Source organism: Trichosurus vulpecula, chromosome 5 (assembly GCF_011100635.1).
Source record: "Trichosurus vulpecula isolate mTriVul1 chromosome 5, mTriVul1.pri, whole genome shotgun sequence".
Lineage (NCBI taxonomy): Eukaryota > Metazoa > Chordata > Mammalia > Diprotodontia > Phalangeridae > Trichosurus > Trichosurus vulpecula.
The window spans coordinates 218,790,957-218,816,590 of NC_050577.1; the positions used below are offsets into that span (position 1 = coordinate 218,790,957).

Consider the following 25,634-nt stretch of genomic DNA (forward strand, 5'->3'; position numbering starts at 1 on the left):
TATGTTAATTGGGTTTTGTTGGACTATTTTTCTTTTTCTCTTTTTTAAATCTTTGTTGAACTAAAGAGAAGAAAGGGATAAAAATATTTGGATAAAGATATTAATAAAAATCAGATTTTTTAAAAATCATTTAACTAGAGTCTACATGAGACAAATGTTTTTTCAGCAATCCTGTATTGTTGAAAAAGATGGTGTTTCTCCCTTCCTACCTCCTGTTAGAACCCAAAGGATGCATTTTAGATAAGACAGGTGGGAACCCTAGGTATAGACTATTAATACAAAGATACTTGATGTATGTAGAAAATTTCCCTCACTTAAGCAAAGCACAACATTTTGAAAGAACCAGCTATAATACATAACTATACAACATTTACTTAATTCCCAAATCATCTGAGTGTTCTCCATGCCTGGAATGAGCATTGCCTCAGTCAAAGTGAGAACTCACTGTAGCTTAAAAAGGCCAATGTCTCCTACTGCATCCTGGGCTATCTCCAGTCATCCTGATCTATATCTGGCCACTGGACCCACATGGCTCTGGAGGAGAAAGTGAGGCTGGTGACTTTGCACAGCCTTCCTTCACTTAAGTCCAATGCACTTATAAGTCATGGCAGCATCTTCCTGATGTTGTGGTCATCTTCGAGAACAAAGGACAAAGTACACAACACACCAGTAAAGTGATCCTCTTAAAGCACAGGTTTGACCACATCACTGCTCTAGTCATTAAACTCCAGTACCTGTCACTTCTAGGTGATAATATCCTCCGTTTATCCTTCCCCTTTATACCTTTCCAGTCTTTTACCTTACTCACTTCAATGTATTCAACAATCTAGTAACACTGGCTTTTTTGCTGGACCTCAAGCTAGGTATTCCATCTCCTTACTCCATGCATTTTCACTGGCTTCCCCATGCCTAGAATTCTCTTTTTTCTCATCTCTGCCTCCAGCCTCCGTCTTCCTTCAAGTCCTAGCCAAAACCCATCTTCCATAAGAAGCCCTTCCTGATCCCCATTAATTCTAGGGCCTTCTTTCTGTCCATTATCTCCAATTTATCCTGTCTTTATCTTGTTTGTACGTAGTTGTTACATGTTCTCTCCCCATTAGACTGGAAGCTCCTTGAGAACAGGGACTGCTTTTTGCCTCTCTTTGTATCCCCAGCCACCTTTCCTGGTACATAGTAGGCACTTAGTAAAAGCCTGTTGACTGACTTACTGACCCCTCATTTTACAGATAAGGAAACTGATACCTAGGAAAGTGATGTCCATGAGGTAACTGTAATCTACTAATACAAAATAGAGTATAATAAATATGCAAGACCTTTATGATCAAGGTACTAGGAGAGTTAGTAAGAAGTAGAGATTACTTTCACCTAAGGATAATTGGGACAGGCATCACAAAAGAGGTGGCGTTTAAGCTGAACTTTGAAAAATACATAGGAGATTTCAGCAGGCAGAGATTGGGAGCATATTCTAGACATGGAATAAACCAGTCGAGAAAGTAGAAGGCAAAGAGTGAGGAAATTAACAACAACAAAATATTTCCCATAAATTATTGTTTTCCTGTGATATTCCTTTACAACTTTTAGCTGTCACATGATCACCACCACCGCCATTTCCTAGGTGCAAGTATTGTCTCCTTCATTAAATTTCTCATGGTTTTTTGGTTTTGTATTCTTTATTCTTTCTGATACCATAATGTAGTTGGTGTGCCCAGAAGAGCCTAGGAAGGCCACCCTGAATATTTCTTCCATTTCCTGAATGAAGTATGAGATTGCCTTGTCAAGGTTAACCTTTGTTGATCTTGATTCCTTTTTAACTACCCTTGGGTTGAACTCCTCCTGCCAAAGAAAAGCACTCAGGGTTTCAAGAAAGTCAAACAAACCTTTTCTTTGGTGAGCCCCGTATCTCCAAGGGTCTATGTGGTCTGACTCTGGGATGGAGGTCTATTCAATTGCGGAAAGCATTTGAAGTTATTAGAGTCAACTCCATTTCTTAGACTTTCACAGTCCAAGTGAAGGGCAAGTCTTGGTTTGATCTTCAAATGATAGCTTTGCCCCTTACTGTTCCTTATCCCTAGGACCTGGTAAGTTCAAGAACTTTTCAGTAGTTTTAGAATTCCCTCCACTGGATCTTGGAAAATTGATTAAGGAACTCCCCCATTTTTCCACCACTTCTGATCCATTGCAGTTTGTATTTCTGTATCTTCCAGGTTGGTAGACTAATTCCTAGCCCCTCTGCCACTGCTTTTATCCACTATCTCCAGGGCCATTTTGTTCCCTGAAAAGCCCTCACAAATGTACAGGCTTCTACTGCCAGGGAACTGATTCTGAGGCTTCTGTTTTCTCTGTGTTCCTCTTAACCTGGTTTTCACCAGTTTTTCTATCCTTCCTTTTAATTGCAAAGTCTAAGCATTTAGCCCAGATGTATCAACTAGCCCTGAAAACCAAGGAAAGATAAGTTCACACTTTATTAAAAAGGCATAAAAAAAAGGGAATTTAAGCAGAATTATAAGTAAATTATAAGTAAAGATTTGATGCTAGTGAGATATGTTTGTAGATGGGAAGTCACTCAAAGAGTTCTAAAGATCTCTATTCCTAACACTATTTAATGAAATCAGACTCAGAAAAGCTGTTGTGGGGAACAATCTTACACTGGGAGAGGAAAGTGTTAGATGATCCCTTTTATTTTGGCTAGTTCAATTCTCTGTTGTTATTTAAATTTATTTTATAAAATTTATGTCATGATATACATTTTATGTGATTGCTAAGCCACAGTGATCTTTGAAAGATTGGAGAGCAAGAGAACTTGACTTTGAGTCTCAGCAATTAAAATATTATTAAAGGGATAGCAAACAAGTATTTTGGAGTAGAAGTCATGATACCAATGAGTTAACATGACTTCTTTGAGAACAGGTCATATGTGACCAACTTTACTTTTTTTTTGCTAGATTACAAGACTGGTAGATTGAGGAATGTTCGAGATAGCACCTGAGGTTAAAAAAAAGTATATGATAAAGTCTGCCAGGCTATACTTATGAAAAATATTGAAACATGTAGGCTAGAAATACTCAGAGCCTATTGAATGACTGGACCCAAAGAGTAATTATTAATGGTTCAATGTCAACTTAGAAGGAGTATTTGTCCTTTTTTTGTTCAAAGCTTTGTTTTGTTTTATCAGTGACTTGGACAAAGTCATAAGTAGCATGCTTATCTAATTTGTAGATGGCACAAAGTTTGGTAGTATAGATAGGATCACAGAGCTAGGATACAAGAAGATCCTGCCAGGCTAGATCATTAGGCGAAATCTAAAAAGATGAAATTTAATAGAGGTGAATGTAGAGTCTTTTGCTCCAGTTTTAAAAAATCAGGTTCACAAATATAAAATGAGAAAGGTATGAGAAGACACATTCATCTGAAAACTCTGGGTGTTTTAATAAAATACAAATTCAAGCATTTGATGTGGCCCACAAGAAAATGAATGTAATCTGAAAGCTGAGTTAAGGAAGGCAGTGTCCATGACAAAGGAGGTGAAAGTCTTGTCAGGCTTTCTGTAGACTCACTGCCTCTCTGAAGTATTGTCTTCTGATTGGAGTGACGCATTTTAGAAAGCACATTAATACCCGGGAGAGCATTCAAAATAGGGCAGCCGGCATGAAGAAGGGTCTTAACATCAGGCAAGTAGAGGTTTGATTGAAGAAAAGTTTAGCCAAGGGCAAAGAAGACCAAGGAGAGGGCAGCAAAAGCTGGCTGTAAGTATTTGAAGGGCTATTTCATATGGAAAATGAGGTAGAATTTTCTTCTTTGCCACAGAGGGCAAAACTAGATAGAAGTTGAAAGAAGCAGATTTTTCTCCTTAGCCTGAGGAGGATCTTTCTAACAGTCAGAGCTGTGCAAGCATGTAGTGGACTGCCTCATGGAGTTCTCCAAGCCGAGGCAGGAGGACTGCTTATTGGATGAGTGGTAGAAAGGTAGAGATTAGACTAGATCTCCGTCAAAGCCTCTTCCAAGTCTGAGATTTTGTAATTCTGTGAAAGGAGGACCTTCAGAAATAGAGAAGCAGAATTTCTGAGTTCACCAAAATAGGAAGTCTTTAAGTAGGTAGATGGCACAGTGGATAAAATGGTCAGCCCGGCCTTAGGGAGACCAAAGTTCATTTCCAGTCTCAGACACTTACTAGCTCTGGGCAAGTCACTTAACTTCTATCTGTCTCAGTTCCTCACCTGTAAAATGGGGATAATAACAGCACCTAGCTCCCAGAGTGGTTGTGAGGATCAAATACCATAGTAATTTTAGATCACTCAACACAGTGCCTGGCACATGGTGTAGGTTCTACATGAAGGCTAGCTATTATTAGCTGTTATTATTTCATTACTACTCTCAAATGTGAAGGTCATGTTCAGAGACAGAGTCAAGTCACCCTCTATCCCCAATAATCATCCAACAAGGATTTATTAAGCATTTACTCTATACTGGGCACTGTGCTGAAAGCTAGGGATATAAAGAAAGGTAAGAGCAGTCCTTACCCTCCAGGAGATGACGTTCTAATGGGGGAACAACACGTAAATAACTGGGCACATATAAGATGCTTAAAGAGTAGGTAGAAGATCACCTCGGGCAAGACGGTATTAGTAGCTGGGGGTCTGGGAAAAGTCTCCTTAATAAAATGGAATCTGAGCTGAGTCTTGAAGAAAGCCAGAGAAGCTTTGAGGCAGAGAAGAAGGGAGAACCTTCCAGCCCTGGGGCGTAGTCATTGCAAAGGCATGTCAATCAGAGCCAGAGGGTCATGTGTAAGAAAGTGCAAATGGGCTGATGTAATTGTATCATAAAGTGCACAGAAAAAAGTGTAAAAAGATGAGGAAAAGATCAGGGTTGTGAAGGGCTTTAAATGACAGGATTTTATGTTTTATATTTAATCCAGAGGGTAATAGCAAGCCATTGGAGTTTATTGAGTGACATGGTCGGGCCTATATTTGAGAAAACTTAAAACCAGGAGAGAGTTGAGTCAGGGAAACCAATTAGAAAGTTGTTACAGAATAAGACATGCATTTTTACATGGCCTTTGTATGAATTTAGTGTTTGATTAACTATGCATATTCATGTTTTCCAAATGGAAGGGGTGGGGAGGAGAGACTTTAGTGATTGGGTAGGAAGAAGGAGAAGAGTTGTTGAAGCAATTTTTTAAATGCAAAAAAGAGATCAGAAGAAAGGCAAGAAAATCACAAGCAAGATACCTTGGAAAATTACTTTCTTGATTTGTTATATATTTAAAATGAAATGCAAGCTATATACAGTAGAAATTTGCAATTCCACGTACAATCCTTTTCTTCTGTTCTACCGTATATGTGGAAATTCTCATTTTATTTGGTCTTTGTTAGGCCAAAATTAGTTATTTCTTTTTCAAAGGTGATTGCAATGGTCCAGGCAGAGGATGATGAGGGTCTGAATTAGGGCAGTGGCTGTGTGAGTAGAGAGAAAGGAAAGATACAAGAGACCTTTTGAAGGTAGCAGTGTCAACATTTAGCAGTGGAATGGATCTGTGAGCTGAGCATGAGAGGAGTAAAGGGTGATACTGAGGCTGTGAGACTGGGTGGTTGGGAGGATGCTGGTAACCTCAACCAATAGTGGGGGAGTTTGGAAGAGGGGAGGGTTATGGAGGAAAAAATAATGAGTTCTGTTTTGGACATGTTGAATTTGAGATGCCTATGGTACATCCACTTTGGGATGTCCAAGGCAGCTGATGATGTGGGACTGTGGCTCAGAAGAGACACTAAAGCCATATATGGACATCTGGGAATCATCTATATATCTTGGAGCTGACTCCCTATTAGGGAGTAATTCTGGTGAGCTAATTAATCCATATTTTTAACAACCCATGGTGGGTGCTGCTCACCAATGCTAAAGAGTAGTTCTTTGGAGGCAAAGATATATGGAAATGAGGACTGATATTTCATCATAACTGCTGACATTTAATATGATGCTTTAGGGTTTGCCAAATGTTTTAGATATGTTACCTTATTTGAACCTCACAGCAGCCCTGTGAGATAGGTTACTATTTGAATTATTATCCCCATTTTATAGATAAGTAAAATGAAACTCAAGCGGTTTGCCCAGGTTAAGTGAAAGAGGCAGTATTTGGAATCAGAGCCCTACTGACTCTAGGCAAAATGCCCTTTCCACTCCACTAGATTGCCTCTTCAGAAGAATGAACAGCAGAATCCAACAAGAGATGTCAAAGTCCTGGAAATGCTACATAAACATTTTCTAGACCTACCTCCGATGAAATAAAAGCCAAACTGGTATACTAGTTCCTAATACATGAGCTGTGATGTGCCACAGAACCAAACTCATGAAAATGAAATGGGCTGACACAGATTTTGTCAAGAAACTTTCTAATATCAGGAGTCAGTGTGTAACACACACCCAAAAGGCTCTGTCCCAAAGATGGACACATTGTTGTATTGTTGTTTTTATAGACATTTACAGTAGCAAGCTGTGTACATAATGCTATATTTGCACTGCCTGAGAACCTATTAAATGAACTCAGGAAAGAACTGTATGGGCTCAGCTTCAAACTGATAAATAAGCAAGAGAAACATGAGTATCTAAGTAGTATTTTCATTTTTGTTTCAGAATAAAGGGTATGAATTTTTATGTTTGTTTACCGGCCTTAGAAGTTGACAGAAATACAAATATCTAGATATCTGTTCAAGTCTTTTCTATCTCTAAAGAAAAACATTCAGACTGAGGCATAAGGACCCATATCCTACATATGAATAAGTTAACATCTCTGTGGAATTTAGTCACTCTGGGAAATGCAGTATGTAACTCTTTTTAAATTTTTTTTAAAAAAAATTTGTTTTCTGTTCCAAATTCTCTCCCTTTACCCCTCTCTCACTCATTGAAAGAAATAAGATACCCATTATATACATATGAAGTCATACTGAACATATTCCCACATTTGCCATGTTGCCAAAAAAAAGGCAAGAAAAAGATGTGCTTCAGTCTGCATTCGTAGTCCGTCAGTACTCTAGAGGTGCATGGCATTTTTCATCATGTGACCTCTGAAATTGTTGTGGATCATTGTATTGCTCAGAGTTGATGCAAATAATTATCTTTAAAATATTGCTGCTGCTGTGTACATTGTTCTCCTAATTCTGCTCATTTCACTTTGCATCAGTTAATATAAGTCTTCCCAGGTTTTTCTGAAACCATCCCCTTTATTGTTTCACAGTCACATACTGCAACTTATCCAGCCATTCCCTAAATGATGGGCATCCCTCCAGTTTCCAATTCTTTGCTACCACACAAAAAAAGAACTGCTATAAAATATTTTCATACATATGGGTCCTTTTCCTTTTTTCTTTGATCTCTTTAGGGTACCTAGTAGCAGCATTGCTGTGCTGGGAATAGGTCCAAATTGTTCTCCATAATGGTTGGACTAGTTCATAGTTCCACCAACAGTGCATTAGTGTCCCAGTTTTTCCACATTCCTCGCACCCCAGCATTTGTCATCTTTCTTTTCTGTCATCTTAACCAGTCCAGTGGATGTGAGGTAGTACCTCAGAGTTGTTTTAATTTGTATTTCTCTAATTATTAGTGATTTTGAACATTTTTAAAAATATGAGTTCTCATAGTTTTGATTTTTTTCTAAAAACTGCCTGTTCATATCCTTTGACCATCTATCAAATGGGGAATGGCCCGTATTTTTATAAATTTGGCTCAGTTCCTTAATACACTTGAGAAATAAGACCTTTATCAGAGAAACTTACTGTAGGTTTTTTCCCAATTTCTTGCTTTCCTTCTAATTTTATCTTCATTGGTTTTATTTGTGTAAAACCCTTGTAATTTCATGTAATCAAAATTATCCATTTTACCTCTCATGATCCTCCTTCTCTCTTGTTTGGTCATGAATTCTCCCCGTCTATAGATCTGACAGGTAATTTTTCCATACTCCCTTAATTTGTTTGTGGTATCAATCACCCTTAATGTCTAAATCATGTACCCATTTTGAACTTAACTTGGCATGCAGTGTGAGATATTGGTCTGTGCCTAGATTCTGTCAGACTACTTTCACTTTTTCCTAACAGTTTTTGTCGAAGAGTGAGTTTTTGACCTAATAACTGGGATCTTTGGGTTCATCAAACCCCAAGTTATTGTGCTCATTAGCTTCTTCATGTTGTTTATCTAATCTATTCCATTTATTAACTACTCTCCTATTTCTTATCCAGTACTAAATTGTTTCAATGATCACTACTTTGTAGTATTTAGTTTGAGATCTATAAATGCTGGTCCCCCTTCCTTCATTTTTTTTCATTGATTCCCTTTATATTCTTGACCTCTTGTCAACCTACCCATGAGCAATTAATATTTCTCTAGTTGTTTAGATCCATCTTTATGTGTGTAAAGTGTGTTCGTAATTATGTTCATATTAGTTCTTGTGTGTCTTGGCAGGAAGACTTCCAAATATTTTATACTGTCTGTAGTTATTTTAAATGTAATTTATCTTTATATCTCTTCCTGCTTGGTTTTGTTGGTAGTATGGAAATGTTGATGATTTGTATGGGTTTATTTTATATCCTGCAACTTTGTTAAAGTTGCTGATTGTTTCTATTAATTTTTTAGTTGATTCACTAGGGTTCTTTAAGTATACTGTTATATCAGCTGCAAAAGTGATAGTTTTGTTTTCTTGTTGCCTGTACTTATTCTTTCAATTTCTTCTTTCTCATCTTATTGCTATAGCTAGTTTCTAGTACAATATTGACTAATAATGATTATAATTAACAGTCTTACTTCACCTCTGATTCTATTGGGAAGGTTTCTAGTTTATCACCATTACAGGTAAGATGTGCTCTTGATTTTTGATAGATACTGCTTTTCATTTTAAGAAAAGCTTCATTTATTCCTATGCTTTCTAGTGTTTTTAATAGGAATGGATATTGTATTTTGTCAAAAGTTTTTCTGCAGCTATTGATAAGATGATATGATTTTTGTTGTTTCTGTAATTTTTAATGCCCTTTGTCTAAGTAGATTCCTTCTAACTGCCCTAATGATGATTACGTTCTTAGGGGTTACATGTATGTATCATCCTTCCATATGGCAGTGTCAACAGTTTATAAGTAAATCCCAGATGATTTCTCACTAATGTTTACCATTTTATGCTTCTTTTGAGTCTTGCTTTTGAAGATCGAATTTTCTATTTAGCTCTGATATTTTTATCAGGAATGCTTGAAAATCCTCAATTTCATTAAATGTCCATTTCCCCTCTATAGGATTATGTTCAGTTTTGCTGGATAGGTTATTCTTTGGTTGTAATCCCAGCTTCTTTGCCTTCTGGAAAATCATTCCAACCCTTTGCTTCTTTATAGTGGTAGCTGCTAAATTTTGTGTGCTCCTTACTGTGACTCCATGATTTGGAGTATTTCTTTCTAGCTGCTTGTAGTTTTTTCTTCTTAACCTTGAAGCTTTGGATTTTGGCTATAATGTTCTTGGGAGTTTTCATTTGTGGTTCTCTTTCAGGAGGTTGATCAGTAGATTCTTTCAGTTTCTACTTTGCCCTCTAGTTCTAAGATATCTAGGAAGTTTTCCTTTATAATTTCTTGAAATATGTTATCTAGGCTCTTTTTTATGGCTTTCAGGTAGTCCAGTAATTCTCATATTATCTCTCCTTGACCTGTTTTCCAGGTCAGATTTTTTTCCTATGTGATATTTCACATTTTCTCCTATATTTTTTTCAGTCTTTTGACTTCCCTTGTTTCTAATGTCTCATGAAGTCCTTAGCTTCCACTTGACCAATTCTAATTTTTAAGGAGTTAATTTCTGCAGATTTTTTTTGCTTCTTTTACCCAGGCTGTTAATTTTCTTTTCATAATTTTCTTGCACAAGTTTCATTTCTTTTCCTAATTTTTCGTCTACCACTCTTTCTTGATTTTTAAAATCTTTTTGTTATTGTTTTTGTTGTTTGTTTTAGGATTTTTAAAGCTCTTTCTTTGGCTCATCTGTCTTATTGGGCTTGTGTCTAAACTGCATTTTTTTTTTCTTTAAGGCACCGCTTTTAGATGTTTTCAAGTCATTGTCTTCTTCTGAGTTTATGTCTTGAACTTCCCTGTCACTGTAATAGCTTTTTATGATCAGGTTCTTTTTGTTGTTGTTCGCTTATTTTTCTAGCTTACTTCTTGACTTTGGATTTTATATTAAAATTGGGCTCTGCTCACCTCTGGGAGGGGAGAATTCCCCTGACCTTTTCTCTTTTCTTTCCTGCTTTCACAGCTCAATCTGGGGGCCTGTAGGTTTTTGATGCTTCCAATATGATGTGATCCGTGAAAAGATCTGGTCCCCGCCCTTCTTGTCTGTACTCCATCCTATAACTGATACCCCCAGCTGGGTAATGAACAACAGAGGTGCCAAATGGTACCTGTTCCTGTGCCCAGTTGTAGTAAGGGACCCCTGGAGATCTTTTTCTGACCAGGTATTTGGTCCCGTTATCATCCATGGTTACTGCTCCCCCATAGCCCACAGCCAGTGCTGCTTCCGCCAGTGTCCACACTCCATCCAGGCCTCTGCTGCAATGTCCACAGACCTCTCTTTCTATCTTCTTAAGCTGCCCTTAGATGAAAAAATTATTCACTATTACTTTTTCTTAGGTTTCCTTCTCAGGATTCTTTTTGGTATTTTCTGTGGTCATTTTACAGGAATGGTTTTGGGGGAGGTTTGGCAGTTGTGACCTTGGACTCTACCATCTTGACTCTTTAAGGATGTTAACATAGCTTTCAGCAAGTGAACGCATTAAAACGTAATTCTTACTGAAGTTACATTGACCTATGAGATTTTATTTAGTGTACTTTAAAATTCCGTATCACTCACTTCCAGTACTATTGAAGTCCACCATCTTTAAAAACAATATACAACTAATATTATTAAAGCATTCACGAAATGGTTTTATATGTTGTTAAAGATTTTTAAATGCCTTTATTTGATGGAATGAGATTCATTTTTCAATTTTTTCTCATCTCGTTTAGCAGTTTTTCCACTATGGAAAATAGTTGATAGTAGAAAGAAAGGAGACAACAGAACCAAAAAAAGTAGTGAACTTTATTTTCTTTTCTAAATGTTTAGTTCACACCTATTATTATAATAACATTTCATATTTTCCTCTTTTTGCTAGAAGCTTCATTTCCCAAATTCTTTCCCTCAACTTCCGTTCCCCTCCAGTGTCCTGGGCAGGCAGCTGAGTATCTTTAAACAAAATGCATTTGCTGTTCAAAATGCTCCAACAGGAATTCTGTAGGGCCTTGGCCTTTTCAGGAGAAAACAATGTGGGGAGTCTGGGAGGTGGCTCTGCTAAAGTAGAAGCTATTGGGCAGTGTGAAAGGACTTGAAAAGCAGCTTCTTTCCCAGCTGAAGACCTTGAACTTTTAGTTCCATATTTAGAAAAGCTAAATCAGGAGTGTTTCACTGTTTGGGGGCTGGGTTTTTGGTTGGTTTCTTTTCACTACTAACTTTTACTAAAAGAACAATCAGATGTTAAGGAGCCATCAGGGAAGTGCTAGAGAGTCCAGGCAATTTGCAGGGATAAAATCCAAGGCCATCAAGTCGTTATATGGCTGTCCCTCCTTCTCTCTGGGGCATCATAGATTACATTCAGGGCATACAAGGAAACTCCTGAGTTCTAGTGAAGATTCTCTAGAAGAGAGGACGGTAGTTTTATTGACCTTTATAGCAAGGGACTTTAGAATTCTATTGAAACGATGTTATCTATAATTCTTCATTGTGGATTTTAGAGGGCTATTGGAGGAGTGGGGGTTGCCATTTTTGGTCTCTTCCTTGTAACTTTGAGTCTTTGCAAAATCTTACTCTGATGTCTCATCCTAGCATAGGGGTGACCCTGGGTCCCCAAAGGCTATGGTAGTGATGTAGTCTCACTTGAGTAGCTTCTACCATTGAGATATCGAGCATGGCCATAGCCAAAGACTGTCTGCTTTCTGAGGACCAGCTACCTTAATATAGAGAGTTGTTTAAACAATAGGCTGGCCACTTGGGGATGAATCCTTTGCTGCGGCAACCCACAAAACAAAGAAATATACAAACAGACCCTTAGCCTTTTATGGCTCCCTTGTCTTCAGCGATGGTGGCAGAAGAGGGGCAAAGGGTGCTTGGAATCATACAGTTTTTAATCAGTCTACAAATATTAGCTTGGATATTGGTAATGTAAATGTGAAATCCTTTGTCCAGTGACCAGTAAATGGGCCTCCTACTCGAGGAACTCAAAAAGATCTATCTTGGCATTATCACTAAAAACAAATCTGCTTTGGAGAGGCAAATCAAAGAGTTATTATGTGTTCAAAGCAACAATAAATATCATATCATGAGATAGTCGCCTAATATTTTAGTGTTCATAATATAATCATTTGTAAAAAGACTACCATGAAGCTAAATATGGATTATGTACCAATATCTGTTGCAGAGACTAAGGAGGTAGAGGAATTCTATGAAAAACTCAATTAGACCCTCCAGCTTAAATCAACATGCATTTTGATATTCACTAACTTCAAAGAAAAATTGTGCATAGGAGAGAATGTAAAAAAAAAACTGGAAAATATGCTTCAGGAGTAACAAATGAGAGAGGCTAAAGGCTTGTTAGAATGTACAGAAGCTTGTGGCCATGCATGATATACACCTTCTTCAGGAAAAGAGGAAACATTAGATGTAGTAAACAACAAAGTAAATAAAAAAAAATGAAATTGGCGACCACTGGTTACTGACATGAGAGTCAAACGGCTTTATGAGTATAGTCAAACCATCAGGTTCTTAGAACAAGAATCAAAATTAATACCGATTAGGAGACATTGTGATGCAGGGAAAAGAGTATTGGATTTGCCCAGTTATGCCAAGGTCACCAGTGTACCCTTGATCTAGCTAGTCATTTAATCTCTCTAGGATTTAATTTCTTTGTAAAATGAAGGGGCCAAATGAGACAATCTCCAAAGTTCCTTCTAGCTCTAAATCTTGTGATCCTAGAAGAAAGACTAAAAAGAAAAGAAAACATGGTCTTTAATTGAAGCAGTCACAACTTGACCTGTTGCTACTGATGCCAAAAATACTAAACCAATTTTAAAAATATGTCAAAACAAATTATCATGTCCTAAGGAAGTTTAACCAAAATAAATTAATCACCCCAACAAAGAGATATTAAAAAAAAATCAACCTAGAAACCACTTTGGCCAACCAACACATCATCTCCTTATGAGGCAGAGAAATATGATAGTGAAGTATAACACCTATTTAGAATATAACCTTATTTGCAAAGTCTTGGGGAGGAAGGTGATGGAAAATTATGAACAGTGTCACCTCATAAAGGAGGAGGGAAAAAAAACTTTAAAGAGAACTTGGCAGGAGATATAAAAAGCCCATTTGTCCCAGGTGCATTTTGGGATGAAAATGGAAGGAGGATAACACAGGAAAGAAAAAAGGAAAAGGTCTGGAAAGATTTTTTTAATTGCTCCTTTTATTATCAGAACTACCATACTTGGGCTCTGAACATTCTAGTTTTAGACAAGCTTCTGTAGGAAGTGGAAGTGACTCTGAAGTAAACAAGAATGGGCAGAACCACTGGATTTGACCCAAGCTCAATTTTTAATTCACTATATGAAAGAAATTTCTTGTAATTTCTTCAGGAATATAAAAATTCCTTTGAAAAGAGTCTCATACTAATTTAGCTATTGTGTAAGTAATTTAAACTATTTTGTGTTAAATTTTCTTAGAATGGGAAAATTATATGTAGTTTAAAGAAAACTTTCAAAATATGTTTGGGCAGTTAAGATGGCATAAACATTTTTCAGAAACATTTTCTTTTTAAAAATGTGGTTGCAGTTTGGACAACCAAGGGAAAACGTTTTGGAAAAAATGTGCACATTCCTTTTATGAGCAATTTGCCATTGTAGACATGGCCACACAGCTTTCTTTTCAATATGTCAGGCTGCCGCTTGAGACATCATGCTATCTTTTAAGGACACCTCACCACAGCTGTGTAAACAAAAAAATAAAATAAAATGAACGATTAAGAGCTATGGTGTTTAAAAGCTAATTCTGGCTTCACTATTGGTTTTTAACGTCTAACAAAGAGAAAGCCAAAGCTGCAGTCAGAGATTTATGTCTCTTGAATTGGACTTTTTCTAGTAAGGTTCGTGAGTTGTATTTGTCCTTTTAGTGATTTTGGCAGTTAGCTGTGGAAAACTAAGTGCCCAGACCACAGCTCAAGGTTAGCAGTCAGTGGGAAATAAAGACTGGAAAAGTGTCAGTGAGAGTCAGCACCGAGCTTAAAGAAAATAGGAAATTTAGTTGTATGTGTGTCAGATGTTAACTGCTTTGCAAACTTCAGAAGATAGGTATGCAAGGCAAGCCTCAGTGTGCTATGCTGGGAAAGTATGCCATGAAAGTTTTTGGAGTCTTCTGCCTCAAGCTAATTTTGCATAGTTTCTGGCTGGTATTTTTATCTTGTAATTATGCAAAAAGTCATATTGATTTGGAGGACTGAGAGGTCTATTGGCATAGATGATGGAATCACATTCCCTTCTGAATTAAGTGGTTATTCCTAAAATGAGTATAGACCTTTAAAAAAAGACACACAGTACACGAGGTCAAATACTATAAATGCTCCCAGCATTCAATCAGACCTCAAGAAAGAAAAGATGCTGTACTCAATATGTTCTGATAATTAGACAGCTTGAGATTTCTACATTCAAGTTAAGCCTTGTGTCTATGGACCTTCCTCTACAACAGTCCCACATTTCAGAGCTTCCATGATAACTGAATCACCTTGTTTGTTTGATGACTTCAAAATTGTGGCACTTTTGTGATTTGTACCAGAATATTTCATTTAAAGTCATCTTCTATACTAATCAGATCATTTAATGATAAATTCCTATTTTAGAGTCCGTTTCATTTCATTGTAAAAAAGTTAGGAGAAACAGATAGTGCTGCATAGCATAACCAAAGGTTACATAATAAAACCCAACTCTAGAAAATTGGGTAAGGAACCTATTCTAAAAATAACATGACCATAAACTAAACTGTATGCTTAGAAAATGTAGATAATGTAAAAAATCCAAAAAAGATAACTGTGTTTCTCCAAGACATTTTTCTGTTAAGAAGCTCTAAGCATTCAAAAGACAAAGTTCAACAGTCAATGAATCAATCAGCATTTATTAAGCAGCTTTTTTGTGACAGGCATTATGCTAAGCACTGGCGATATAAAAGGAGTTAAAAGACAGCCCCTGGCTTCAAAGAGCTCACAGTCTAATAAGGAGCATCTTAATGCATCTAATTTATCTTAGGCAAATACTAATAGTCAGATTCTTATATTAAATCTTTTTTTCTCCTGGCCTAAATGTTACATTTTTAAAACACCTTCTTACCCTTGAGAAACAGCCTGAGATGTTCTACCTTTTCACCATTGTTCAGGTTAAATGAGTTCTTCATCACCTCCTTTCAAAAAGAAAATATACATTTAGGATATAATAAAGGAAATATTTAATGATTCATTTAGATGATGCATGGAGTGTTGGTCTACTATTATGTACTGTCTATAGTAAAAACTTTCAGTTTGAGTAAAACATAATGATGAAGTTCGTGAGGCTGAGGAGTTGGGTTATCCAGAAAGAATTCAAGAGGTAGATATTCTAGTCAGGAGGGCTTTATTGACGCAAAAGCAGCAGGCTAGACCTTATGGGCACTAGCAGTTTGAGAAAAGACAGGGGCTTGCATTTATACACACATTTTGGACACTCATCTAGGGGTGGGGATATGCTCCTATGTGGGCAGTTAACCACAGGGAAGAATATCAGGAAAGGGGAAGCAGGTGTGTAAAGGGAGGCCCAAAAGGGAAAGCAGGTATGTTGGGTACTTTACAAAACAGTTCAAGGAGTCAGTCACAAAACAGGGAAATTAACTTGCAACATTCAAGGATATGGGCACAAACCATAGGGGTTAGTTGTGTACACAAAAATAACAAGGTTTTCTTGTCAGCAAACAGAGCCCCCCATTACTGGGCAGATTTAGATTTAGGCAAGGCTCTCATTGTTGCTGGGCAGAAGTCAGCCTCAGAAAACTAAATTAGGTCATCATTTCTATGGCACATTCTTAGGTTCAGATTCCTATAGGCAAAAAAAAAAATCAAAATCATAAACCTGCAAAATTGGCAGTATCATTAGCATTTTGTCATGGTTATCTACAAATCAATAAGCATCAATTAAATGCTTCCTGTGTGCCAGGCACTGTACTAATTAGGCTTTGGGGATATAGGAAAATGAAAGACAAAAAGAATAGCACTTCCCCCCAGGAGTTCATAGTCTAATGGCAGAGAAAACATGTAAACAGCTATGTACCTTCCAGATATATGCTGAGTAAATTGGAGGTAATTTCAGAGGAAAGGCACTAGCATTGAGTGGGACCAGAGAAGGCTTCATGCAGGTGAGGTTTTAGAAGGAAGCCAGAATGGCAAGAAAGAAGAGAGAGCATTTCAGGCATGGGAAACTGAGTGAAGAAAGACTGAGTCAGGAGATGGAGCGTCTTGTGCAAAGAACATCAAGGAGCCAGTGTTACTGAATTGTGTAGTATGTGATATAATATAGTGAAAGACAGCTAGAAGGGTAGGAAGGGGTCAGGTGGAAAAGGGCTTCAAAAGCCAAATACAGTCTGATTCTAGTTTACTTGCAAGTCATGGCATCATCTTCCTGATGTCATGGTCCTCTTCAAGAACTAAGGACAAACCATACAACAACCACACAGAAGATGTTCCCACCCCATCCCCTTTACAGAGGGGTGAGGTCCACAAGTTTCACATACTGCCATTTTCAACCTTTATCATTGTATTGATAGTCATACTGATTTTTTCCTCTTCTTTTTCTTTTTTGCCTTTAAAAATAGTATTTGTTATATTGAATGGCTCTCTGGGAAAGGAAAGAATACTGGTGGAAAAGAAAACTGGTGGAAAAATGGATCAATAAAAATTTACTTTAAAATAGAAACAAAGGCAAACATAGAATTTTATATTTGATCCTGGAAGTAATAGGGAGGAGCTCCTAGAGTTTAATGATTGAGGGGGTTGGGGGTATGAAGGTGGGGTGACATGTTCAAATCTGCACTTTAGGGAGATCGTTTTGGCAGCTGAGTGGTTATCTGTTTTCTTGCCTTAGTGCCTACAAGTATTGCTGGCATTGTCACTGGATTCCATTTAAGTTACCTCTGAACACATTCTAAGGGAGGGAGGTGAATCTGAGCAAATAGAAGAATTAGAATTCTCAGTTAAAATGGCCCACTATGACCCCTTCCTTTGACTATCTCTAGACATATATTCCCTTAATTCTATCAGGTTAATGTCAGCAGAAATACACCATGGCAAACATCTCTGCTTCATGGAAACTGAGAGGGTGAAGAAATGTAGCCATGGTTCTGAGGCTCTTTCTACTCCACATCGTCATGTGTCTTCTCCATAGATGGAACTTCCATATAAGGAAGAACACAAGAAACTATCCATCTCTGACATAGCACTAGCATAGAGTGGGACCAGAGTATAAGGTATAAGGGTATAAGACAGAGATGGCCCTTAGCATATATGGAGTCAGATCAAGTCTGCTCAGCCTGGGAGTATGTCCAAGTAACACACCTGCCAGGGAGGGCTCAGGCATCTAGGAGCTTTATACTATAGTTTTGCTGCAATACAAAGGTCCCGACTATTAGGTATAACCCACTATTTAAAAAAAAAAAAAGCAAAAGGCTGTCGGCATAAGACTGTGAAGAGAAGCCCCTGGCCTGAATCCTGAGATTCTCAGAACTAATTTAGGGAGCCTATAGCTACCCTCAGTAGCATACTTGGAGTCTAGGATAGGTCCTAGGCCAATGAACCCCTGAACAGGAATATAAGCTCTGAAGTTCATCCAATAATTCAAAATATCTTGGTAAGAAAGGACATTCTGGGGAACCAGTAAGTTCTCTGTCCTTCATGACACTTGTTCATGAACTAGAAGCCCCATGAAATCCCCAGAACTGACAACCTACATGACTCCTTTGACCTCTAAGATTGTCCAAACCTAAAGATCATCCTTATTCCTCTTCCCAAAAGCAGGGCAGGGATTTTGAGACCGTTCAAAAGCAAATGGTCGCCTAGTCATCCAATGACTGATATGCTCTGGTTATAGAGCACACTAAAGAAATGGGATGATACTCAAGCTGGCAATTTCCCTAAACAATGACAAAGATATTTCCACCAAGACACTTTTCTTTCCTCTACGTAAAAATTTTTACCATATTCAGTTCTTTATTTTCTATAGATATGTAGAATTCAAAAAAGCAGATAATGCAAAAACCAGTCATATTTGATTCTGTAATATAGGATGTGGTTTGGGGATTTAGGAGTGGGTTTTGGTGGGGGGGCGGTTGGTTTTGTAGCTGCGACAGAAGTCCTGCAAGTTAGTTTGCATTCCTTGGATACATGCCAACTGATGTGAGACTTTGTGGGTGTGCTGATTAACAATGGGAAGTCAGCCTGGGTCATGGACAATCCATAAGTAACTAATTTAGAGCTGAAGGCATTTCGTGTGTTGATTCTCTTGCAGTGTGTTCCTGCCATCCCATTGGGTCAGCTGTTCTTCCTTTCAGCTCAGCAGCCTTCTGTGACCCCAGCAATGGTGACTGCCCTTGCAAACCTGGAGTGGCAGGCCCTCATTGTGACAAGTGTATGGTAGGATACTGGGGTTTTGGAGAATATGGCTGCAGACCATGTGACTGTGCAGGAAGCTGTGACCCCCTCACCGGGGACTGTATCAGCAGGTGAGCGGACAGCCTCTTGTCTCTTATCTTATTTCTTTGGATATTTGGAATGCTATTAATAATTTAGCAGATGCTCCATGATTGGGGGTAGATGTCTTAGAAGGGTTTGTAGGTGGACCTTATAGTTGGGCCTCCTATAAAAGAATTCTTTCAGGATTTTGGGAATGGCCAAGACTCTGGGAATCACATTTTCCCCATTTTGTTGTAAAATGAATGATTCCTCTTAACAGACCCTGAAATCCAAGAGAAAAAATTTTCTGTTAAGTTTCTGAAAAGTAAGTCATGGTATAAACTTTGTATCTCTGGAAACACAGGATACTTTCTTTGGGGGTGGGGCAGGGCAATTGGGGTTAAGTGACTTGCCCAAGGTCACACAGCTAGTACGTGTCAAGTGTCTGAGGCCAGATTTGAACTGAGGTCCTTCTGACTCCAGGGCCAGTGCTCTACTCACTGCACCACTTAGCTGCCCCAGGGGATACTTTCTACCAAGGGCTGAGGGAATCCTTTAAGAAGTGTTTCATACCAGCCGAACAACAATAACAAATTGCTAGGCACTGTGCTAAGCGCTGGGGATCAAAAGAAATGCAAAAATTTGGTCCCTGCCTTCAAGGAGCTCACATTCTCATGGATGAAACAATATGCAAAAAACTATATACAGAAAAGACATATGTGATATAAATGATTTCATTCATTGGATCTCAGAAGAAAGGCACTAGCATGAGATGGGGAAGAGGGGAGGAGGCTTCTGGAGAAGGTGAGATTGCAGCTAAGTCTTGAAGAAAGCCAGGGAAGTTACAATTTGGAGATGAGGATGATCAGCCTTTCAGGCCTGAAAAGCCCCAAATCAGGGGATAGAGAGTCACATATGAGGAACAGCAAGCAGGCTAGCATCGTTGAGTGGTAGAGTACTTGGAAGGCAGCAAAGTATAAGTTGAAAAGGTAGGAAGAACTTTTAGATTCTGAATTTGTTTTACTTGCTTAGTTGTGATTTTGTCATTATCGTTCAGTCGTTTCAGTCATGTCCAACTCTTCACGGCCCCATTTGGTTTTTTTGGTTTTTTTGGCAAAGAGTGGTTTGCCATTTCCTTCTCTTGCTCATTTGATGGATGAGGAAACTGAGGCAAACAGGGGTTAAATGATTTGCCCAGGGTCACACAGCTGCTGGGTGTCTGAGACTAGATTTGAACTCAGGAAGATGAGTCTTTCTTACTCTAGGCCCAGCACTCTATCCGCCAAGCCACCTCCTTGCTGCCCCTAACTGTGATTATCTGCTGGCTATTCTCATCTTTTGATATTGATAGGGTTTAATGACTATTTGTTAATTTTCTCCTCAATAATAATGTTCAAATTTCTTATGCCACAGTTGTAACTGATTTTGAACTTTATCATGATATGATTTTATCATAAAATTGCATTATGTGCATATGTAACTCTGTCATCTTAACTTATTTTTATATTTTCTCTTCTGCAAGACTGTCCTCTTCCATTTAATGGGGCAAGAAAACAATAATAAAGTAAACCAATTAAAAATAAATGTTTCCCACTTGGACAATACAGCACAGTGAAAAGAGAGCTGAAGGTGGAATCCAGAGACCTGGGCTATGATCCTTCTTCTCTTCCCCTCCCCCCATGCCTTTGACTTTTATGTCCCTGAACTTCCATTTTCTAAACTTTAAAACATGGGTAACACGACTCACACTACTACCTACTTCACAGAGTTGTTACAAGGATTAAATGAGAAAGTACTTTGTAAACTGTAACACGCCACACAAGGTGAACTCTTTCTGAGTATTATAGTTGAAAATTTGAATCATAACACAGTCCACCCTGGCTCTCAATGCCCAAAGGCCAGATGTGTTAGAGTTTATGGTTTCCCTCCCCACCCCACCAGGGTTCTCTAGTCCCTTAAAGGGGGATTTGGAGTGTCTCAGCTCTGAAAGTGGCTCCAGCCTCCACTAATGATGTTTCCTCAATTTTGGGAGATGGTTTATACTCTAGGCCCATTTAGCCACTAATAATGAGATTAGCTTTAACATAGAAATGTTTACTTCAGAAGATATAATTACAAATATACAGACTTACCCCCAGCCCATGGGAGCCACAATCCCCACCCCTTTGCACCACCTCAGTCTCTGGGAAAGGGAAGAGGATTAGGTTTCCTAGCTTAGCTCAGTTCCCAGAGAGCATAGTTTCAGTTCCAAGTCCAAAACCCCCCTGGGGCTCAAGTTCCAGACACCCCAGCTTCTCCAGATTTCAGTACAGGGATGGCTGGCTGAAATCCTGGCTCCAAGGTCTCCATGACTTGAACTCCTAGTTCCCTGGGGATTGCCTCCGGCACCTGAAACTGAGGACGACAAACAACTGAGAACAGAAACAAGCAACCCCAGGTCCATTTCTCAGAACCCGGGTAAAAGGAGAGCAGGGGAAACATGTCCTTCTCCTCTCCCCAGTTCAGCTTGTGGCATCATTCCTTTGGGTGAACTGGAATCTTCACCCTCTGGACACAGCAGTTAAAAGGTGCCAAAAAAGAGAGCAGCAGAAAGCACAGGGTGGAAAAGCAAGCTAACAGCTGGGTCTGGCCAGTCAGTCAAAGGAAGCACCCCCACTCACCTGGTCCAATAACTTCCTTAGGTTAAAAACCTCAGAGGACTTCTAGATCAAAGGATAGGAACACTGTTGTAACTTACTAGAGGGTCACATACAGATTTCCAAAATATTTGGACCAGTTCACAGCTCCATCAACAGTGGCTTGTTGAGCATATTTCCCCACAGCTCCCTGCAACTTTGAATTTTTCTATCTTTGTCAACGTGATATGAGCATAATACAATGGTTCATTTTTAATTTACATGGCTCTGATTACCTACTCTAAACACTTTTTCAGATGATGGTTGATCATTTGTGCTGCTTCTTTCAAAAACTGCCTGTTCATATCCTTTGACCAAAGTGACATTCTTATTCAGAGTTTGACTTTATTATAGCAGCGCAGACATTGACTGGTACCATGAACTTCCAGACTTCTACCCTGTGTTTAACCAGAGTGAACCAGCCTGGGAATGGGAGGACGAACAAGGATTCTCAGCTCTTCGACATTCAGGTGAGAAGGAAGAGAGAATAAGCTCTCTTCCTCTCTTCTTTCCTGGCCCAGTCCTAGGCAATAGTGATTTTTTAATACCCAAGACTAAAAACTTTGTTTGCAGCAGATGAAAAAGCAGCATAATAGTACTCTTTGGTTCTGAGGTGGTAAGATAGAACTTACCATACAAGTGTGCATCTCTTGGGGAACGTGATTGGGACAAAAAGGCTTATGTAGCAAGGGCTAATGTTTCATTTTAACTCACAAAAGGAAAAGTAGTGGAAGAAACAACATAAAATTATATCAAAGTTTAGAAAAGAAAAAATACCAGTGGTTACTACCAAAATTTTCCCCTTAATGCTGTCTAATTTGATTTCTGTACATTTAATTGAAATTATTTACTGTGCATTTAATAAGTACTTGAAACATTCTTCCATAATTCTAACATAATGTCATTTATAATTCTCTGACTCTACTATAGTCTTGGAGTCTGCTAAGGAAGATCTCTGAGGATCAGGCTTTTAAGCTTATGTGACATTCAGTTAGCCAATTATGCATGTTACTAGGGAGCTGGCATCAAACCAATTAGGCATGTAACAAAGTGCTGGCACCAGAGTGACTCCAGACTCTCCTATCCACATTAACAGCTGTGCTGTCTGTGATGTCCCTCGAGACTATCTGGAATTCATCTGGGTGAGCTCCAGCTTAGAGAAGTCATTGTTCAGCTTCCTGCTAAACAGCCGTCTTCCTCTGGGTGTAGAACAGCTCCCATGGGCACCCCCTTTCAGCAAGGAGCAATGCACAGTGTCCCAAGCCTGCAAGTGTAGCAGACAGTGAGATCTGTATTCAAACAGCTGTGCATATCTACCTACCTATGTTAAAGGAGTCACTGTACCAGGAACTTAGGGCCTATACCAGCAGCATAGCCTTAATTCCCATAACTTCTTGTGAGGTAGAGAGCACCAGCTGAAATGTTTCCTTTCCTGAACAACAAAATTGGCTTTGACTAATACTGCAGTAGAGTAAACAATCCTATTTCAACTTTCTAATAACCCAGTATAACAAAGCAAGGGCTTTTTCTCCCCTTCCAGATTTAGTTTTTGAAAACACAAGGCTGAGTTGAGACCTAATCAGGTAGTGTCTGTTTTAATATTTGACCATCGGAATTTCTGGAATTCTCCTTCCAAAGCTTTTGCATGGCATGGAGGTAATCCTGGGTTCCCAAAGGCTATGCCAAGAGAGGAAGCCATAGCAGACCCTTCCAAGCAGGGAAGACCTTGCCTATGGGCTGGATGACAGACTAAATGTCTGGTCGTTACCACGTAGACCACAAGGTAAAAAATATTGAGACAAAGCAGGTCTCAAGGTCTCTAACAAGGCGAGGGGAGTCAGGAAAGGGAGCCCCAGGGGGTTGAAATCCTGGATCTTAGGCAGCTAAGATGGTTCAGGGATAGAACGCTGAGCTCAGGGTCAGGAAGACCTGCTTCAGTCACCATAACTGTGACTCTGAAGGATCCAGTTCACCTCCATCTGCCTCAGTTTTCTTATCTGTAAAATGATGAGATGATAATAGCGCCTAACTCACTGAGTTGGTTTGAGGATCAAATGAGATCATTTATGTAGAGTACTCTTTAAACCTTAAGTTGCTACATAGACATTAGCTGTTATTAAGTACTATGCTTTCCTCCCTTCTCTCCCTTCCCCCCAAAAAAGAAAGACCATAGGATAATGGGATGAGAGCAAGAGACCCGGCTTCTAGGCTGTACCGTGGACTGAGTGTGGGACGTCAGGCAAGTACCTTTGGACTTGAGTTTCATCATCTCATAGGAGTTTGGACTAGAAATTCCAGGCCTCCCCATACTCTAAAATTCTAACAATTCTATTAAGTGCTGTTATTCAGTACTTTTGAAAGAGGTGTGTGAGAAAGTAACCAAAGAGAGGTGCCAGTGTTTTTCTAGGCACAGGACTAACGAGAAGAGCATCACCTCTTGGGGCACCGTGCGGCCTTAAGAGGTCCTGCTAGGTTTTCTGGCGCGGCGTGTCACTGGTGCCTTTGTGGAGTCATCAGAAGGCCTTGTGCTGTATTCCCTGGTCACCCGGCTGGCAGCACCCTTGAATGGAGCCTGGTGTTAGGCACCTCCGTTGTCTTTCCCAGTGTTCAGTGTGTTACTGTAGTTACATTGATTTCCCCGCTGTGCTTTTTAGGAGGAGAGTCTGAGGCCACAGTCCAGTTGGGATGCTTGTGGATCTTGCTGAGCTGTAGCTGCATTAATAATTAATTATAATAATAATAATAATTGCCAACCTTTACCACATGCTTTAAGGTTTACAGGGTGCTTTGTGTACATTGTCTCATTTGATCCTCATCACCCTGGGAAGCAGATGCTCTTATTATCCCCATTTTATAGATAAAGAAACTGAGGCAAACAGAGATTAAATCACTTGCCTCTGGTCCCACAGCTGGGAAGCATCAGAGGCTAAACCATTGATCTTCTTGCTCCATGATACTATTATGCCTCTCCTAGGCAGGCTAATCATCATAGAATTACTAGAATTTTGGAATTGGAGGAGGCCTAGAATTTCTAATCCAAACCCCTCCTCTTACAGACAATGAAACTCAAGCCCAAATGAACTTGCCAGAGGTCCCACACTAGTCCATGGCAGAGCCCTATTATCTCATTGCTTTTCTTTCTTGGTGAGAAAGGGGGAAGAGTGCATAGGGAACAAACCTATGATTCCATTGGTAGAGAACCAAAGCAGATTAGTAGCTGGTCTGCAATTTATAGTCTTAGATAAGGGCCTGGGACACTGAGAGTGTGTGACTGGCCCAGCGTTTCATGGTTTTTCTGCCATATCAGCCGATACCAAAACAACAGTTTTCTGTAAAGTTTAGGGTCATGGCTATGAGTTGATGCTCTTAAATTTTAGTTCTCTCTATGCTAAGAGTGAAGACTAGTATGGGTTTACACTTTGTATCAAATTCTCTGAACTCTCTGTAGGGGCTTTGCTACTCTAAAATAACCACACACCTTTCAACCGTTGTTTAAAATAGTTTCTGCTAACATGGCTTTAAATACATGGGTTAAATATTGCTAGTAAGTTTTTTCTCAAAAAAGACAAAAATTTCCCCTCATTACATGTGCCATAGAAAAGCAAGGAGAGCCATATAAATTAAATAATGTTTCAATCATGAGACTTAACCTCTAGCACTTTCTATCCAGTTTCTCACATTCATCCCACACTTAACCATATTCCCCTCTATGATTTTATAAATCTATGTCCAAACTAAATTATTTTTCTGCTAATATGTTAATATAGTTAAGTCTTACTTATTTATTCTTCCTATTATCAATACCCTTCATGCCTCTACAATTCAGTTGGCTCACTGCCTAAACAGGGAGGAAGTTAGGGCTGGACAAAATATGCAAACATATGAAAAGTTAAATAACAACAAAGAAGTTCAGCCCTTAATTGCCCTCAAATAATTTTTAGCTTAGCACTGAGAAAGCTGATAACCCATTGGGGTATAAATATATATCCAACTTCATTCATAATAAAATGTTCTTTGCTCTCATTATGGTCTCCAGGTCCATTCCACCAGCCCATTCCTGGATTCATCTCTCCCTCTCCCCTCCAGCCTAGAACCCATAGATAGGCATTCCAACCAACCTTCTTCTACCTACGACCCTAGATTCCCTTTACCCCCTTGAACTTGTGATGGCCCTGCCTTACCAATTCCAATAA

The 25,634-nt window shown here is 38.9% G+C and overlaps 1 protein-coding gene across 4 annotated transcripts in view; it reads left to right on the forward strand.

The window, feature by feature from the left end:
• Positions 1-25,634, forward strand: part of NTN4 (netrin 4) — a 247,983-nt gene that overhangs the window by 208,433 nt on the left and 13,916 nt on the right. For 2 of the 4 annotated variants that reach the window (XM_036759925.1, XM_036759924.1), the window contains exons 6-7: positions 18,603-18,816; positions 21,799-21,911. In XM_036759925.1, coding sequence (XP_036615820.1) covers positions 18,603-18,816; positions 21,799-21,911 — 327 coding nt within the window. Of the gene's footprint in view, positions 1-18,602; positions 18,817-21,795; positions 21,912-23,603; positions 23,674-25,634 lie in introns of those variants that run through there. The other 2 variants (XM_036759926.1, XM_036759923.1) reach the window with 2 other exon arrangements.